At 47.3% G+C, this 17,856-nt stretch overlaps 1 protein-coding gene across 5 annotated transcripts in view; it reads right to left on the bottom strand.

Moving 5' to 3' along the window:
• Nucleotides 1-11,938, bottom strand: part of NBAS (NBAS subunit of NRZ tethering complex) — a 36,816-nt gene extending 24,878 nt beyond the window's left edge. For 4 of the 5 annotated variants that reach the window (XR_010987867.1, XR_010987869.1, XR_010987868.1 and 1 more), the window contains exon 1: nt 11,750-11,937. Coding sequence is in view for 1 of the 5 variants with exons in the window: in XM_068143013.1 (XP_067999114.1) it covers nt 11,750-11,845 (96 nt within the window). In the remaining 4 variants the exon portion in view is untranslated. Of the gene's footprint in view, nt 1-11,749 lie in introns of all 5 variants that reach the window. The other variant, XR_010987871.1, reaches the window with a different exon arrangement.
• Nucleotides 11,939-17,856: the final 5,918 nt, after the last annotated feature.

Here is a 17,856-nt window from a genome sequence, read left to right as displayed (position 1 = left end):
CTAGTGACCATTCCATTTATGACGAGGTATAATGATGACATCGTCTCCAGTATCCATAATAATTGAAAATTGTATAATTTGTCCACAAGGGTGTCTGACAGATACAATCTGTTCCAGTTTTCCCTTTTGGATTTCTAGGGCTAATAAGGTATTAGGCATATCGGTGGAACCCGAGCCTTCTTGCCCTTGGATCCTGTTAGAAGTTTTAGGCACTCGGGACTCAGATGGTATTAGCTGAGCAATTTCTGTCCCAACAAGAGTGCTAACAGGAGAGGCAATGGTATAGAGCATAATTTTCATAGCCCTGTCATAATCAGAATGTATTGAACCAGGAATTATAAGAATGCCCTGTCTAAAGGTAGACGATCTGCCAATTAACAGAGCACAGGGTCTGTGACCCAAAGGACCATGCCAGTTAAACTCGACAACGCTTTGTGGATTCAAAAGGTGATATGTGGCTGTTGTCAGGTCCGCTATGCGCTGCCAGAGGGGGCTGGGGGGGGGAGAGGGGGAGGGGAAGGTGGGGGGCGTGGTCCAAGGACCCTGGTTTGGTGTCGTCGTGCGGGGTATATTCACACTGCAGGAGCAGCTTCTGCAACGATCTCGAGTAAAATTATTAGATCTGTGACCCTTTCGAGTCTGTCCAACAATCAGACACTTTAAGGTACCTAGGTTTCTCAGAGGCACGATGATTTCAGGACTGCTTCTATGGCCGTGGCTAGATACATTGCTGCTTGTCGATGCCTTCATTCGTTGTAGTCTTGCAGTCATGAGGCAGTGGCACTAAAATGCTGAGAACCTGTTTAGTTTCTTCATTAGCATTGTCAAATGCCAAAATATCCAGCATTTTTACCTTCATATCGTGAGTCAGGTGTGAATTAATGTTGAATGCCATATGTAAGGGATGGTATTGACAAAGGAACCAAGTGTCCCTGTTAGACCCTGCTCAGTAATAAGAAACACAGGATCAGAGTTATTGTCCTGGATTTTGGACGACCTTTTGATCACTAAATTCTGATTTAATTGCAAAGCCTTCTCAGGAAACTGCAATTGCTGATAAGATCTGGCAAAGATCTCGCCCCAACGAGATGGTTAATGGTGACACTTCGTAGAGTCTGCTGGCTGTCAGGGCATGGCTTCCCAGGCATTTGCAAGTGAATTGTCAGTTAATTGAGAAGTTGCAAGGTCTACAGATTACCATAGTCATTGTTAACCTTCTCCATCTGTGACTACATTTCCCACAATACCTTTCCACCAGCGCAGCGGGACAGTTCCGTGTCCCTCCCACCTCCCGATCACCCCATCGGGACTCAATTGAAATCTCCGTCCAAGTGCAGATAACGTGTGGAATGTAGAATTAAAAAAAAAAAAAAAAAAAAAAAAAAAAAATTGAATTAGAATAAAAACCTTTATTAGAATAAACCAAACCAGGTTGGAAGAGACCTTCAAGATCATTGTGTCCAACCCATCCACCAATCCAACCCACCCAAACAGCTAACCCATGGCACCAAGCACCCCATCAAGTCTCCTTCTGAACACCTTCAATGACAGCGACTCCACCACCTCCCCGGGCAACCCATTCCATAGCGCAATCACTCTTTCTGTATAGAACTTCTTCCTAACATCCAACCTGAACCTCCCCTGGCACAGCCTGAGACTGTGTCCTCTTGTTCTGGTACTGGGTGCCTGGGAGAAGAGACCATCATCAGCCTGTCTACAACCTCCCTTCAGGTAGTTGTAGAGAGTGATAAGGTCACCCCTGAGTCTCCTCTTCTCCAGGCTAAGCAGCCCCAGCTCCCTCAGCCTATCCTCATAGGGCTTGTGTTCCAAACCCCTCACCAACTTTGTTGCTCTTCTCTGGACTTGTTCCAGCAAGTCAACATCCTTCCTAAACTGAGGGGCCCAGAACTGGACACAGTACTCGAGGTGTGGCCTAACCAGGGCAGAGTACAGGGGCAGAATGACCTCCCTGCTCCTGCTGGCCACACTGTTCTTGATGCAGGCCAGGATGCCATTGGCCCTCTTGGCGGGGGGGTGTAGCGCAGCTGAAACCGCTGGGGGGAAGGGGCCGCTGGGGCCGTTCCCGCCGCTGCCGTGGGGGTGGCTGTTGCCGGGGCCGCTGTTGTCGGCGGTGCGTCAGTCGATGCCGCTTGATCGGAGCCGTCGGTACTCGCGGGGGCCATGGGGGGGTTGCGGGAGGCGTCGCCAGGAGAACTGCCGGAGGGTGGGGCGCCGTTGAGGTGGGCGCCGCCGGGCTGAGGGCTGCCGGGCTGGTGGGGGCCACCATCGGGGCGGCCGGGGCTCGCAGCAGGGCGGGGATGCAAAAGTGCCGTGATCGCGAGCCTGCAAGCGCTTCAGGAGTTCTAGGGCAGAGTTCGCACTGTCCGGCTTCCAAGCCCAAGCCATCGCTGGCGGTATCAGGAAGATGTTGTTGAAGGGAATCGAAAACGCCGAGCCGCAGGTTTCGCCGCTTTTGCTTTTTTTTTTTTTTTTTTTTTTTTTTTTAATTTTTTTTTTTTTTATTTTATTTCTCTGCAGGGCGCGGACGGCTGTGGTGGTGTCTTAATAAACATGGTGTGCTTGCCAAGATGGCGGAGCTGGCGTCTCCTTTGTCTAATTCTTAATGCTTAGCGACCTCCATTTTGATTTCGCACGCCTTATCAGTTCGATCGGGATTCGCTTCTGCCGCTATTGACGTGCCAGGAGCAAATTTTTCCGCGCAAAAGGATGGTAATAGAGAGCCGCGATTCGTGTAGAAGGAGTAGCGGGCAATTGAAATTGAGGAGGATGCTGACGGAGCGGCAGACGATGTGCAGGGAGAGAGGAGGGGGATGGAGGGTGGGGGGTGCCTTCCGAGTCTCTCTTTCTCGTCTCGGTTAGAACCAAACGCTGCAGCAGCTGAATCGGGAGTAGACTGCTCTGCTTTTTTCGATTGCAATGTCCGTGACGATCCGTCACACAGTGCTATAGCGAAAAGCTGCTTTTTAAAGCATTTAGCACCTCATCCCACAGCTGGGCTGCAATTTCGTCCCATGCTTCGGAAGTAAAAGCTTAATTGCCGTGGGGATGACTCTGGGCACAGGCTAATAGCCCTTTTACGATCCCAGAATTGCCAGTAATACCTCTCACGGAGAGGATAGGTGGAGGGCATTTAGCACTGCCTCTTCTGTGGTGGCGTGCTGCCCCTTGCCCCTCCTCCGGTCGCTCACCGGGCAAGGGTGAGATTCACTTCCTTTTTGAGCGCACGCTGCTAATTTTTCCAGCACCGGGGCAGTGCTGTTCGACCGGCTTTCCGTATCGCTCGGACGTACCTCTCTGTGCTGAGTCGATCAGTATTGTAGTCCGAGGATCCCTTGTCCATGAGTTCAGGTTCGTTCGGGTGCCAGATGTAGACGACGGAGATTGGAATCAATACGGCTGACCAATATGATCGAGTATTGTTCCTTCATTGTTCCACCGTTGCAGGCTGATGGTGCAGGCCTGAGGTGCAGGCCTATGGAGCAGGCCTGTAGTGCAAGTATAGCACAGTAAAGTAAGGAAGAATAGGAGACAGGAAAGGCAGAAGTGCATAGCAAGGCAACTGCTACAACTTATACAAACTCGGAGTGCCCTGTTGGCATAGCTCCATTGGTTCCCTATGAGTGACCACACATTGCACTATTACAGATTATTGGTCCAACTACTAATGACACAACGAGGTTGTTGATGCAAGTGCATGTCCTGTTGTCCCAAGATAACTGTCCATGTTTATAGCTACCAGTGTCTTGTTTTAGTTACATGCTGCAGGCACAGCACTGTTTTGCTACACTGCTAGCTGGCTCTGCATTTATGCTGAGCATGGCCTACCACCATGTCAGGCTCTAGGCCCGCACTGCCAGATTGCTCACACTGCTCGTTGCTGGCATTGCCACATTTATCTTCTGTTACTCACAACTTCACATCATAATTTAACTGCATGAGGTAAAGCAGGCTATAAAGCAAATATTTTAAGTGCCAAGAGGAAATAAACAACATGTACTGCAGACTGTCTATTGATTCAGCTTTGTCCTGATCTTTGATTAGCAACAGAACACACTGATGCCTGATTGTCTCCTGTAAGGCAGTATAAATAATTCTTTCTATGCTAAATTAATGTCAGATTGATCTGTATTGTCCAGAAATCACAACAATTGGTGTTGAACCCATTATGCTGTTCAATATATAACTACAAAGATACACAGACACTGTTCATGTAAGTTCCAGAAACACTAATAATAAAGAACTTCTGAAGTAAAATTCTTTTTATGTCAGTTTGTACTAGAGAGTAGAGATAACAACCTTTACTCCATGACACCTCATATAGCCTTTCCAGGAGTATGGTTGTACCTAAGACAGAGAACAACTATGCTCATTATATAAATGAAAGCACTCTCCAAACACAGTAGTAAGCACCATGGGTTGAGTTGAATCTATTGATGATATTCAATACCATGCTGCTGTCATGCCAGCTTCAAAATTAAAGGGCTGGCTAGAGCCAAGTATCACAGGGCTTGAAGTTCAGATTATAACATGAGAAGCTTCCTGTTCCAGTTTCAAGGTTTGGGGTTTATTGGTCTTTTCCACTGGGCTGGCTGCGGTGTTCTAGGGTGGGGGGAACCATTTTATTGCTGGTTTCTACTGCTGCTTCTACATTTTGATTCATTTTTCTGCACACAGGCTAAGGCAATTGTGCATTGTGTCATTTGCAGTAAAATTCTTTACCTCAACCCAGAGTTTTTTTGTTGCTACTTTCCCTCCCATCTGTGTGGGGGGGACAGGGCTTGTAGGAGCGGGCTACGTTAACCCAGGATAGTAAGAAATACAAAACAACATAGGATATATATTCTTAGCTACAAGAAAAGGTAAAATTATTTGCCAATAAGAAAGCAGGAAAGAGGGATTAAACTGAGAAGACAGGAAAGATAATCAGTAAGGGAGGCATCTAACATCTGTGAAATAAACAGCCATGCTTGTAATTTTCTAGTGAAAATATCTTAGCATAACAAACAGCATTAGAGTAGGCAATGAATTAATTTCCTCTTCTCTTCAGTATAGAATACATAAAGCGGACCTCTCACTCTGAGTTACAGACCAGCAAGCACTAAAAGACATATTCATTCTCAAGTATGTCTATATTTAAATATATATATGGGTTCCCCAATTTAAGCTACTGAAGTAAAGATTCACAGTCTTCTATGCAAAGTTTGCAATCCAGAACTAATATTTCAAATAATCATGCTGTCATCTCACAGCATCTAAGAGACCAACATAGCTGTACTACTACATAGTGTTCCATCTGCCTGCATTTCCACAAATGATTCCACAAGTCCTTCCTTGGAAGCTCCTCTACAACCACTGCCTCATTTCACTGATCAGCTACTCAGTAATTCCTTTCACACTTATTATACATTTTGGGCTTCCCAAACAGTGCATTGTATATATTAGTGTGACCATTTGAGGCTGTCCCCTTAAGAAAAGGAATATGGTGGTCGGATGTTTGTAAATGAAAAGACGGATCTAAACTAATTTAATTGGTAGAGTAGGAGGAAGCACCTTCTGAACTGGGAGTGCAGCAGAGTATCCTGGGCATTCCTGCACTTCTCTGGTCAGTCTGTCTTCCCCCTCCTTCGGTGGCAGCAGCTCGCTGCTTCTGGGCTTTCGGCCAGACTCAGCCTTGGGAAGAGATAAGAACTTTCTAACACGTAACGGCCTAACTGCTTCTAATTGATCACTGCTCTTTTTTCTCTTTTCTCTCTTTCTAACCCTCTCTGGGGAAAGGGGGAGAGAAGGGGGAGCAGAGGTGGGGAACCCCCTCAGCAGAGGGGGGGAACTCTCATTTCTGTGCTACTTTATTGTATATTTTTGTATATATTGTAAATATTGTAAGTTCTGTATATATTTCCCTGTGTTTCCCTGCTTTGTAAATATACAGCACCCACTGCTTTGCTAATTCAGCTGTGAGTTTTTTTTTCCTTTCACTTTTTCCAGGGGGAGGAGATGGCATGGCCTTTCCCGTCCAACCCTACGACAATTAGAATAGAATAGAATAGAATAGACCAGGTTGGAAGAGACCTTCAAGATCATCGCGTCCAACCTATCACCCAACATCACCTAATCAACTAACCCATGTAACCAAGCACCCTGTCAAGTCTCCTCCTGAACACCTCCAGTGACGGCGACTCCACCACCTCCCTGGGCAGTCCATTCCAATGGGCAATCACTCTCTCTGTGTAAAACTTCCTCCTGACCTCCAGCCTGAACTTCCCCTGGCGCAGCATGAGACTGTGTCCTCTTGTTCTGGTGCTGGTTGCCTGGGAGAAGAGACCAACCTCTGCCTGTTTACAACCCCCCTTCAGGTAGTTGTAGAGAGCAATAAGGTCACCCCTGAGTCTCCTCCTCTCCAGGCTAAGCAGCCCCAGCTCCCTCAGTCTCTCCTCATAGGGCTTGTGTTCCAAGCCCCTCACTAACTACGTTGCCCTTCTCTGGACTCATTCCAGCAAGTCAACATCCTTCCTAAACTGAGGGGCCCAGAACTGGACACAGTACTCGAGGTGTGGCCTAACCAGTGCAGTGTACAGGGGCAGAATGACCTCCCTGCTCCTGCTGGCCACACTGTTCTTAATGCAGGCCAGGATGCCATTGGCCCTCTTGGCTGCCTGGGCACACTGCAGGCTCATGTTCATCCTACCATCAACCAGCACCCCCAGGTCCCTCTCTGCCTGGCTGCTCTCCAGCCACTCTGACCCCAGCCTGTAGCACTGCATGGGGTTGTTGTGGCCAATGTGCAGAACCCGGCACTTGGATGCGTTAAATCTCATGCTGTTGGATTCTGCCCATCTGTCCAGCCTGTCGAGGTCTCTCTGCAAAGCCTCTCTACCCTCTAGCAGATCAACTCCTGTCCCCAGCTTGGTGTCATCAGCAAATTTACTGATGATAGACTCAATGCCCTCATCCAGATCATCAATAAAGATGTTAAAGAGCATGGGGCCAGGCACTGATCCCTGGGGGACTCCACTACTGACTGGCCACCAGCTGGATGTGACACCATTCACCACCACTCTCTGGGTTCGGCCATCCAGCCAGTTCCTAACCCAGCTCAGAGTGCTGCTGTCCAAGCCATGGGCTGACAGCTTGGCCAGGAGTTTGCTATGGGGGACGGTGTCAAAGGCCTTGCTGAAGTCCAGGTAAACTACATCCACAGGCCTCCCCACATCCACCAGGCGGGTCACCTGCTCGTAGAAGGAGATCAGGTTGGTCAGGCAGGACCTGCCCTTCCTAAATCCATGTTGGCTGAGCCTGATCCCTTGGCCATCCTCTAAGTGCTGTGTTAATGCACTCAGGATGACCTGTTCCATGATCTTGCCTGGCACTGAGGTCAGGCTGACAGGCCTATAATTCCCTGGCTCATCTAACCGGCCCTTCTTGTGGATGGGCACCACGTTGGCCAGCTTCCAGTCCTCTGGGACATCTCCAGTGAGCCAGGACTGCTGAAAAATGATGGAGAGCGGCTTGGCCAGCTCCTCTGACAGCTCCCTCAGCACCCTGGGATGGATCCCATCTGGTCCCATGGACTTGTGGGGATCCAGGCGGCTGAGCAGATCACCAACTGCCCCATTTTGGAACAGTGGAAAACTATGCTGCTCCCTGGCTCCTTCTGCCAGCTCTGCAGGCCAGCTGTCTGGAAGACATTCTGTCCTGCTAGTAAAAATTGAGGCAAAGAAGGTGGTAAGTATCTCTGCCTTTTCCTCATCCCTTATCACAATGTTCCCCTCCGTGTCCACCAAGGAGTGGAGGTTGTCTCTGCCCTTCCTCTTGCTATTAATGTATTTATAGAAGGATTTTTGTTGTCCTTCACAGCAGAGGCCAGACTAAGCTCCAAGTGCGCTTTTGCCTCCCTAATTTTCTTCCTGCAAGACCTAGCAACATCCTTAAATTTTTCACGGGTTGCCTCCCCTCTCTTCCAAAGGTGATACACCCTCTTTTTTTCCCTTAGTTCCATTAAAAGTTCTTTAACCATCCAGGCTGGCCGTCTGCCCCGGCGGCTCATCTTCCGGCACATTGGCACAGCCTGTCCCTGAGCCTTCAACAGTTCTTCCTTGAAGTAGGACCAGCTCTCCTGGACCCCTTTGTTTTTAAGGGCTTTATCCCAAGGAACCCTCTGAATTAGTTCCTTGACTAGCCTGAAGGTCTTCTTGCTGCCCCTCTTAGCTTGACCAAATAATGAGAACTCAATTATCTCGTGGTCACTGGCCCCTAAGCACCCTCCGACCACCACATCACCCACCAACCCTTCCCTATTGGTGAAGAGGAGGTCAAGCATAGCCTTGCCCCTGGTAGGCTCTTGCAGCACCTGGGATAAGAAGCTGTCCTCCATGCATTCTAAGAACCTCCTAGATTGCCACTTCTCTGCTATGTTAAGATCCCAGCAGATATCAGGCAAGTTGAAGTCACCCATGAGAACAAGGTCAGGCGATCTTGAGACAGCCTTAAGCTGCCTATAGAATGACTCATCAACATCCTCCTCCTGGTTGGGTGGTCTATAACAGACTCCAACCAGGATGTCAGCCCTGTTGGCCTTCCCTCTAATTCTTACCCACAGGCACTCGACCCGATCGTCCCTAATCTCCGTCTCAATGGCATCTAGTGCCTCCCTGATGTACAGGGCCACCCCTCCACCCCTTCTTCCTTGCCTGTCTCTCCTGAAGAGCTTGTAGCCATCAATTGCAGCGCTCCAGTCATGTGAGTCGTCCCACCACGTCTCTGTGATGGCAACTACATCATAACTTTCCTGCTGCAACAAGGCTTCCAGCTCCTCTTGTTTGTTGCCCATGCTTCGTGCATTAGTGTACATGCACTTCATCCGGGCTGCTGGTTTCACCTCTGGCTCTGGCTTATCACCCCCAGACCCCAGCCTCGGGGGACTGGTTTCAACCCCTTCCCCCTTCGAAACTAGTTTAAAGCCCTATCTATGAGACCTGCCAATTCCCTCCCCAGAATCTTTTTCCCTTTGAGGGATAGGCCATTCTCGTACACTCTGATATTACCCCTCCTCTGGGACAGATGTGCTCCATCTGTTGCCAGCTGGCCTGGTGCAGCAGAAAGTTTTTCAAGATCGAAAAACCCAAAATTCTTTTGCCTGCACCAGCCTCTAAGCCACTTGTTGACTTCAGCTGCTGACCTGTTCCTTATGATATTCCCACCTGCAGCTATGGGTATAGACGAAAAAATTATTTGTGCCCCTGATCCCTCAACCAGATCTCCCAGGGCCCTGAAGTCATCTTTGATAGCCCTTTAGTCTCCCTACACTGAATACAGATTGCCCAATTTCCACACCACTCTCTTCTCTGGGACTACAAAGTTCCTTGCATATGTTCTTCACAAATACCTCTTATTTCCTCCCCACCACCCAAATAAAAAATCCTTCTTGGGAAATTCAATATAGGTGAATGAAAATACTAACAAGGACTGAAATTAATTTGAGGTTCCACCCTAAGAAACTTGCACAGTTTTATCAGTATCTTGAATTTAACATGACTCTACATAGGATTCATCTTCCAATGACCATAAATTACAATGTCAAGTCCTCAGCACTCTGCAACTAAAAATGAAATAACAGAAAATAAATCAATGTCAATAGAGAGCTGTGAAATGCTTAGTTTATGGACTTGCTATGTTCCTGCAGAGGAAGGCATTTAATCTAGCTTCCCAGGGCACCATTCAACTTCCTTTCCTTTCCTGCTGTCCCTCCCCTCACTCATTCCAAACCATTCAGTTCTACAAGAAGGCAAGGAATGTGTTGTGACTTTTCAGAAAAAGTGTGAATAAATGAGGATTAAAAGAGACAGATGCTCCAAGCAGAAGTCACAATCACCTATATAATATCCCTGTCAACGCACCTTAAAGCAAAAACTGGATCTTGCTGACAAAATACTTGCCTTTGTATGTCAGCGTAAAAACAATTTACCACTCCAACTGTAAGAAGAACATCAGAAGTATCCTTGGCTACATCTTGAAGAATGATGTAAATCCAAACTACATAGCATAATATTTTCAAGCCTTCCTGATTCTGCCATTCAAAATGGGAATTATCTTAAAATTAAAATAGGCAAGAAATACCAGGTTGTAAATAGCCCATACCATTTGCTGAAGTGGACAAGCAGAATTCTATGATACTAAGAAATTCTAACAGGGCAGATGGGGACCTTCAGACTATGGTCCTTACAATTAACTTTAAATCGGCATACCCACATTGACACTACAGGGAGGTATCACAATTCACTCATTGTTGACTGACCTCACCTCTCTCTGTGGTCATACAGGAAACAACATGATGGCTAATTACTGACTAATTACTTTGTTAAACTTACCATACAACTTCAGGAATACTGATCTAGTTGAGGATGCCCCTGCTTACTGCAGAGGGTTTTGGTCTAGATGACCTTTGGAGGTCCTTTCCAACCTGGACCATTCTATGAATACTAATGGCAACAGAACAGAAGGAATACTTGTCAGAAATGCACCCCCTCATACAACCACAGCCTCCCGCCACCACATCTTAGTCCTCCTAGTTTGCAGACATGTAAATTGCTTTCACATTATTTGAACAACACTGTTTACCATCTCTCAAAACAAAAACAAGTGTAACTGTCTGCTCACCTATATGAATACTCTAGAAAGCTTGTAATTGGTAACACTGAAATAGTATTTTCCAAACATATACCTGTTGCTGCAGTTAAGTATTTACAGATCAAAAGAAACAAACAAAAAAGTCTTATTGAAAAACAAGATGATTTTATAAAAATATTTAGTAATTGCTAATCTACCTGTGATGTTTTAAATCTTCTATGTTCAGATGTTCTCATTAAGTATAAAACTTCAGATGATTCAAAAACATGGTAAACATATTAACAACTGCAGCAAATTTGAAAGCCACTACAAGAAAGAAGTAAAACTACACTGCCTGCATTCTCTATAGTGAAATCAGACAAGAGTAGACACACAGGCAGATATCTCAGCACATTGCAGGGAAAAAAGATGAAAAAGCTAATATTGTCAGCTTATCCATTAAGCCATAAAGAAGAATAAATAGAAACAAACATAAAGTTGTAACACATGAGCAATGCTTTCTGATCTTTTCAGCTTTGGCATGAGTTTGTGTGCCTTGTACACACAAAGCAATACACTTCTTCCTTCCAGCCCACTCCTGAAAACACAGATTCAGCCATTCTGATATTCAAATCCAGAGAGGAATCCTTTTCCTCACTCAAGGTAAGTTCAACAAAGATCTTGTTTTCATCAAGACAGCTTCCACTGCTCCCAGTAGGGAAATGACACATGGACTTCATCACAGTTTCCCTCGAATCAGCTTAACAGTAAAACCTGGCATAGATTGTTCACATGTAAGGAGCAAGAAGGACTTCAAGGCATCTCCAGCGGCACAAACCAAGGTGACAACGTGAGAATTAAGTGACACGAGCCCATGACAGCTGCAGGATGACTGCAAGGGTTACTTCTGTGCTTGCCCCTGCTGCCCTTCTCCCGCTGCGCTCAGCCGGAACGAAGCGTGCAGCCTAAGGAGCCTCAGTAGAGACAAAAGCCTGTCCCCACTCTCTGGGGGGCGGCGGCGATCCCCCGCCCCGGGCAGCCCAGCCCCCGGGACAGCGGGGCACATCACCTGCCTACGTGGCCAGTCCCCTCCCCCCCACTCCAGCCATTCCGTGGCGACACGCACCTGCACCTCCGTCTCCGGAGGCCACTCGGTGTTGACTAGAAGGTCGTACAAGATATTCTCTTCCCCGTCCTCCTCCCCTTCGCCAGAATCAGCCATCTCATTCTCTGTCAGCTCTACTTCCCTTCACTCCCCGCCGGCAGCGGCCATACTGCTCCGGTCTCCGCCCACCCAGCACCGCAGCAAGGACGGTGCCTGGCGGAGACCAAACCAATCGCAACGTACAGCTCCATGCCTTTATATTCCAGTGTTGACACCGGGCAGGCATTCCTGGTGCATCGCGTCGCTTCGCGCCCACTGCTTCCTCGTGGGGCCAGCGGCCGTTGCCTTCCCTGCCTTTGGAGCTCAAAGCTAGAGTAAGGGAATGCGGCCGAGGAGTCCTCACTGTCTCAGCGGTACCTCTGAAGGGCTGCAGCTTCAGAGACTTCAACCTTCCCGCTGAGCCGTGAGGAGTGGCATGCACTTTTAGGGCAAGAAACGAGGAGGTAGCTACTGAATATAACATATGTTGCACGTTTAGTGAGAGCATATACAAATGAGCCTTTAGATCCACAGGTCGTCTGCTGCCACAGGCATCCTAAGATCCTTTTATCCAGTGCCCAACACTTCTCCGGAAGCAAGTTGTCACTATCTCGGGGCCATCTGTCTGGCATTACTGTCCTATTAACACAGCTGTCTGAACAGGACTGCCCGGGGAAATACATGTAGTTGCAGCCTGATGTTGGCTGTCCAGAAAGCTGAGACTGGGAAGATTAGGGTAAGGAACACCTAATGTAGCAAGGCCTGAATGTATTAATTAAACACTTACTGAAAAGTAAAACAAAAAAGGGAAAAAAGCAAAAGTTACATGTTTCTCACAAATTATTCTTCATGAGGCAATGCCAGCGATGAGCAGTGTGAGCAATCTGGCAGTGCAGGCCTAGAGCCTGACATGGTGGTAGGCCATGCCATTTCACTTCAAGCCATGACTGAAAACCAGTATTTGAGAAAGTCAAGGAGTGAAAAAAGCAGAAACATAAAAAAGTCACTATCTTGGAGGAAAGACTTTTACTGCTAGTATAATGTGCAATATAGCAGACTTATGGCTGGGAAGTGTGGCAATGCCAGCGATGAGCAGTGTGAGCAATCTGGCAGTGTAGGCCTAGAGCCTGACATGGTGGTAGGCCATTCTCAGCATAAATGCAGAGCCAGCTAGCAGTGTAGCAAAACAGTGCTGTGCCTGCAGCATGTAACTAAAACAAGGCACTGGTAGCTATAAACATGGACAGTTATCTTGGGACAACAGGACATGCACCTGCATGAACAAACCTTGCATGTCGTTAGTAGTTGGACCAATAATCTGTAATAGTGTGATGGGAACCAATGAAGCCATGCCAACAAGGCACTCCGAGTTTATATAAGTTGTAGAAGTTCCCTTGCTATGTACTTCTGCCTTATCTGCCTCTTCTTCTTCTACACTTTACAGTGCTATACTCGCACTACAGGCCTGCACCATCGGCCTGCAACACTGGAACAATAAAGGAACAATACTTGATCATATTGGTCAGCCGTATTGATTCATAGTTTCATAGTTTCATAGTTTCATTCAGGGTTGGAAGGGACCACAAGGATCATCTAGTTCCAACCCCCCTGCCATGGGCAGGGACACCCCACACTAGATCAGGCTGGACAGAGCCTCATCCAGCCTGCTCTTAAACACCCCCAGGGACGGGGCCTCGACCACCTCCCTGGACAACCCATTCCAGGGTTTCACCACTCTCATGGTGAAGAACCTCCTCCTCACATCCAGCCTGAATCTCCCCACCTCCAGCTTCATTCCATTCCCCCTAGTCCTATCACTACCTGAGATCCTGAGAAGTCCTTCCCCAGCCTTCCTGTAGGCCCCCTTCAGATACTGGAAGGCGACAATTAGGTCTCCTCGGAGCCTTCTCTTCTGCAGACTGAACAGCCCCAACTCCTTCAGTCTGTCCTCATAGGAGAGGTGCTCCAGCCCTCTGATCATCCTCATGGCCCTTCTCTGGACACCTTCCAGCACCTCCACATCCCTCTTGTAATAGGGGCTCCAGAACTGGACACAGTACTCCAGGTGGGGTCTCACCAGGGCTGAGTAGAGGGGGAGGATCACCTCCCTCGACCTGCTAGCCACACTTCTCCTGATGCAGCCCAGGATCTGATTGGCTTTGCGGGCTGCAAATGCACACTGAGAGCTCATGTTGAGCTTTTTGTCCACCAGCACCCCCAAGTCTCTCTCCTCAGGGCTACCCTCCAGCCAGTCACTGCCCAGCCTGTATTTGTGCCTGGGATTGCCTCGACCCAGATGCAGGACCCTGCACTTGCTCTTATTGAACTTCATGAGGTTGGCCTGTGCCCACCTCTCCAGCCTGTCAAGGTCCCGCTGGATGGCCTCCCTTCCCTCCAGCGTGTCTGCTGCACCACACAGCTTGGTGTCATCAGCAAACTTGCTGAGGGTGCACTCAATGCCACTGTCCATGTCCCCCACAAAGATGTTGAATAAGACAGGTCCCAGGACTGATCCCAATCTCTGTCGCCCATATCTGGCGCCTGAACATACATGGATTCTCAGGATCCTCGGACTACGATACTGATCGACTCAGCATAAAGAGGTACGTCCGAGCAATATGGAAAGCTGGTCGGAATAGCACTGCCCCGGTGCTGTAAAAATTAGCAGCGCGCGCTCAAAAAGGAAGTGAATCTCACACTGGCCCGGTGAGCGACCGGGGACGGGCAAGGGGAAACACGCCATGAAACAGAAGAGGCTGTGCTAAACGCCCTCCACCTATCCTCTCTGTGAGAGGTATTACTGGTGATTCTGGGATCTTAAAAGGGCTATTTGCCTGGGCCCAGAGTCATCCCCATGGCAAATAAGCTTTTACTTCTGAAGCACAGGATGAAATTGCAGCCCAGCTGTGGGATGAGGTGCTAAATACTTAAAAAAGAAGCTTTTCGCTATAGCACCATGTGACGGATCATCACATACATTGCAATCAAAAAAAAAGCAGAGCAGTCTACTCCTGATTCAGCTGCTGCGGCGTTTGGTTCTAACCGAGACGAAAAAGGGAGACTCGGAAGGCATCCCCCGCCCTCCGCCCCACTCCTCTCTCCCTGCACATCGTCTGCCGCTCCGTCAGCATCCTCCTCACAATTTCAATTGCCCGCTACTCCTTCTACATGAATCGCGGCTCTCTTATTACCATCCTTTTGCGCGGAAAAATCTGCTTCTGCCACGTCAACAGCGGCAGAAGCGAATCCCAATCGAACTGATAAGGTGCGCAAAATCAAAATGGAGGTTGCTACGCATTAAGAATTGCACAAAGAAGACGCCACGTCTGCCATCTTGGCAAGCACACCGTGTTTATTGGACACCACCACAGCCATCCACACCCAGCAGAGAAACCCATTACAAAAAAAAAAAAAAAAAAGCAGCGAAACCTGTGGCTCGGCGTTTTCGATCCATTTCATCAACATCTTCCTCTGATACCGCCAGCGACGGCTTGGACTTGGAAGACGAGAGGACTGATGCTGGGAGGCCGTACAGTGCCAACTCTGCCCTGCAACTCGTCTTAGAAAAAAACAATGGAGCGCATGCAGGCTCACGATCACGGCATTTTTGCACCCCGACCCCGCCCGCAAGCCCCGGCCGCCCCGATGGTGGTCCCCACCACCCCAGCAGCGTACATCCCGGCAGCCCTCAGCCTGGTGGCGCTCACGCCAGCGGCGCCCCACACCCCGGCAGCTCTCCTGGCATGCCTCCCGTGACCCCACATGGCCCCCGCGAGTACCGGCAGCTCCGATCAAGGCGGCATCGACTGACGCACCGCCGATACCAGCACTGACACCGGCAGCGGCCACCCCCATGGCGGCGGCAGAAACAGTCCCTTCCCCCCAGCAGTTTCAGCTGTGCTACATCCTCCCCCGCCTCCTACATTCCAGACGTTATCAGCAGAGTATAGCACTCTGACGGAGGTTCCAATTGAGTCCCGATAGGGCGATCGGGAGGTGGGAGGGACAGGGAACTGTCCCGCTGCACTGGTGGAAAGGTATTGTGGGAAATGTAGTCACAGATGGAGAAGGTTAACAATGACTAATCTCTGGACTAACAAATGTTAAAGGAAGCTAGACAAGCCATAGCTACCTATGGGCTACAGTCAGGATACACAACTGCTGTAATCAATCAGTTGTTTTCAACACATTTGTTAATCCCTTTTGACACACGTATGTCAGCAAACGGTGTTTATTACGTTGTCTGAGAGCAATCATGGAGGAGATGGATGCCTTACAACCTGGCCTCCCAACTCCCAGTCCCCACAAATTGGGACCTGATTGTTATTCATTTGAAGGATCGTTTTCTTTCCAATTTGCTTACATACTGCAAGAAGGGGGCCGCTTTAACGACCAATTTGATCAGCGGATTCCACTTTATTGAGCATCAGACACATCTTTTATACAGTTTGCTATAATTATGCCCACTTGGCAACATACTATTGGTTGCTCTCTAAAAGGTTACATCCTTGTTTTCACAACTCTGTGGAATTCTTCCATCCGGCCTAATTGCTCTCTTTCCCAGATCTCGCCTCCTCCTTATCTTGCTTGCCTCCCATCTCAGGGGCAGCTGGACTTCAGCATACCAAGCAATCAGCACTTTCTCACATCTCCTACTCCGCCAGTATATTATCAACAGAGAATTCTTCAAGGCCTGAATTGCACAGGTGTTCCTGGGACCCATGTCCCCTCTTGTCCAACAACAATTCCCCCGTTTTTCTTTTGTGCAAGTAAGGCCTTGGAAGTTATTCTTTGAACACTTTGCATAATACAATTATAAACAAGTTTAACAATAATCAAAATGAGTACAATAATACCTAAGAACCTTAAAACTTACTACTATAATTAACAAACATATTTACATTAAGTCTGGGTATCCCTATCAGACATGTCTGAAAAAGTTCAATCAATTCATTATTACCTGTTATGTTGCATCTTTATTTTCTCTAGGATGGTCAAAAAGCATAATTTGTTTAATGGTAGCAAGATTTCTTTAATCTGTAAAGGTAGATCTGGCCAGGCTCTAGCTTCACAGACAGAAAACTTGCAGGCAATCAGCAAGAGCAAAAGAGCTTCATTGCTTTGCCCAATATAAAAATTACCCATAATAATGTGTTTTTGGTCATCCTAGTAATACTAATCTCTTATTGGTACCAACTTCACCCAAAAAGCAACCTTACAATAGTTTTCTTCATCTTATATAGTTTCATCATCTATATAAGCAAACTTATGCTAAATAGAAGGGAGGCATATGATAGTCTTAGAATAGGTGGTCAAATCCCTTCTCCCTACATTCAGTGTGGTAAGGGTCAGAGCATCCACTTTCACACATGCTCAATTGTGCAGGCTTCTTATCTGAAGAAAACAAATTCCCAGTTCTGAATGTTTATCTTTAAGACAGCTCCTTCTCAGCCGTAATGTCTCCAATTAACCAGGCAGTGTCCTTGCAAGTATGCAAGAGAGGTTTCTTTCTCTTTACCCTCTAAACAGGCCTCACAAGATCCTGACCCTTAATCCCAGTGCACTCTAAGTCTTACTATTTTGACACAAATCACCAGTATATTCATCACAATTCCCCCCTTTTTTTTTTTTGTCACCATTGATTTGTGTTAAAATTTCCAGATATTTCAGAACCTTCTTAATTGGATCATAATTAAGGTCATCTGTTCTGATCACATTCTGATCATAATTCTCTACTTGTAACTCATTGACATGAGCAATCTTACTTAAAGGTCTTAGTATTTTGTAACAACAATTGCAGAGTATTATGCATAGCAATATTACAATTGTTCCAACAATATTACAAACAAATGTTGAAGCCAATTTAGATCTGGTAACCAGAAAGTTAATTTATCCCATATTTCTTTAAATCCACAAGAAGTATCATCTAAAGAAATCTGATGTAATATCTGATTGTGGTTTACAATCGCCTGTAAATCTGTTTCCACTCATTTATCTAGATTAACATAACTACAACAACTTACATTTATGACTACACATACACCCCCTTCCTTAACATATAAAAAATCCAAAGCTAATCTATTCTGAGT

This window comes from Melanerpes formicivorus, unplaced genomic scaffold (assembly GCF_026170545.1).
Source record: "Melanerpes formicivorus ecotype bairdi unplaced genomic scaffold, bMelFor1.0.p_v2 SCAF_9, whole genome shotgun sequence".
NCBI classification, from domain to species: domain Eukaryota; kingdom Metazoa; phylum Chordata; class Aves; order Piciformes; family Picidae; genus Melanerpes; species Melanerpes formicivorus.
Note: the sequence above shows the minus strand (reverse complement) of the source record. Positions and strands in the feature narration are given on the sequence as shown.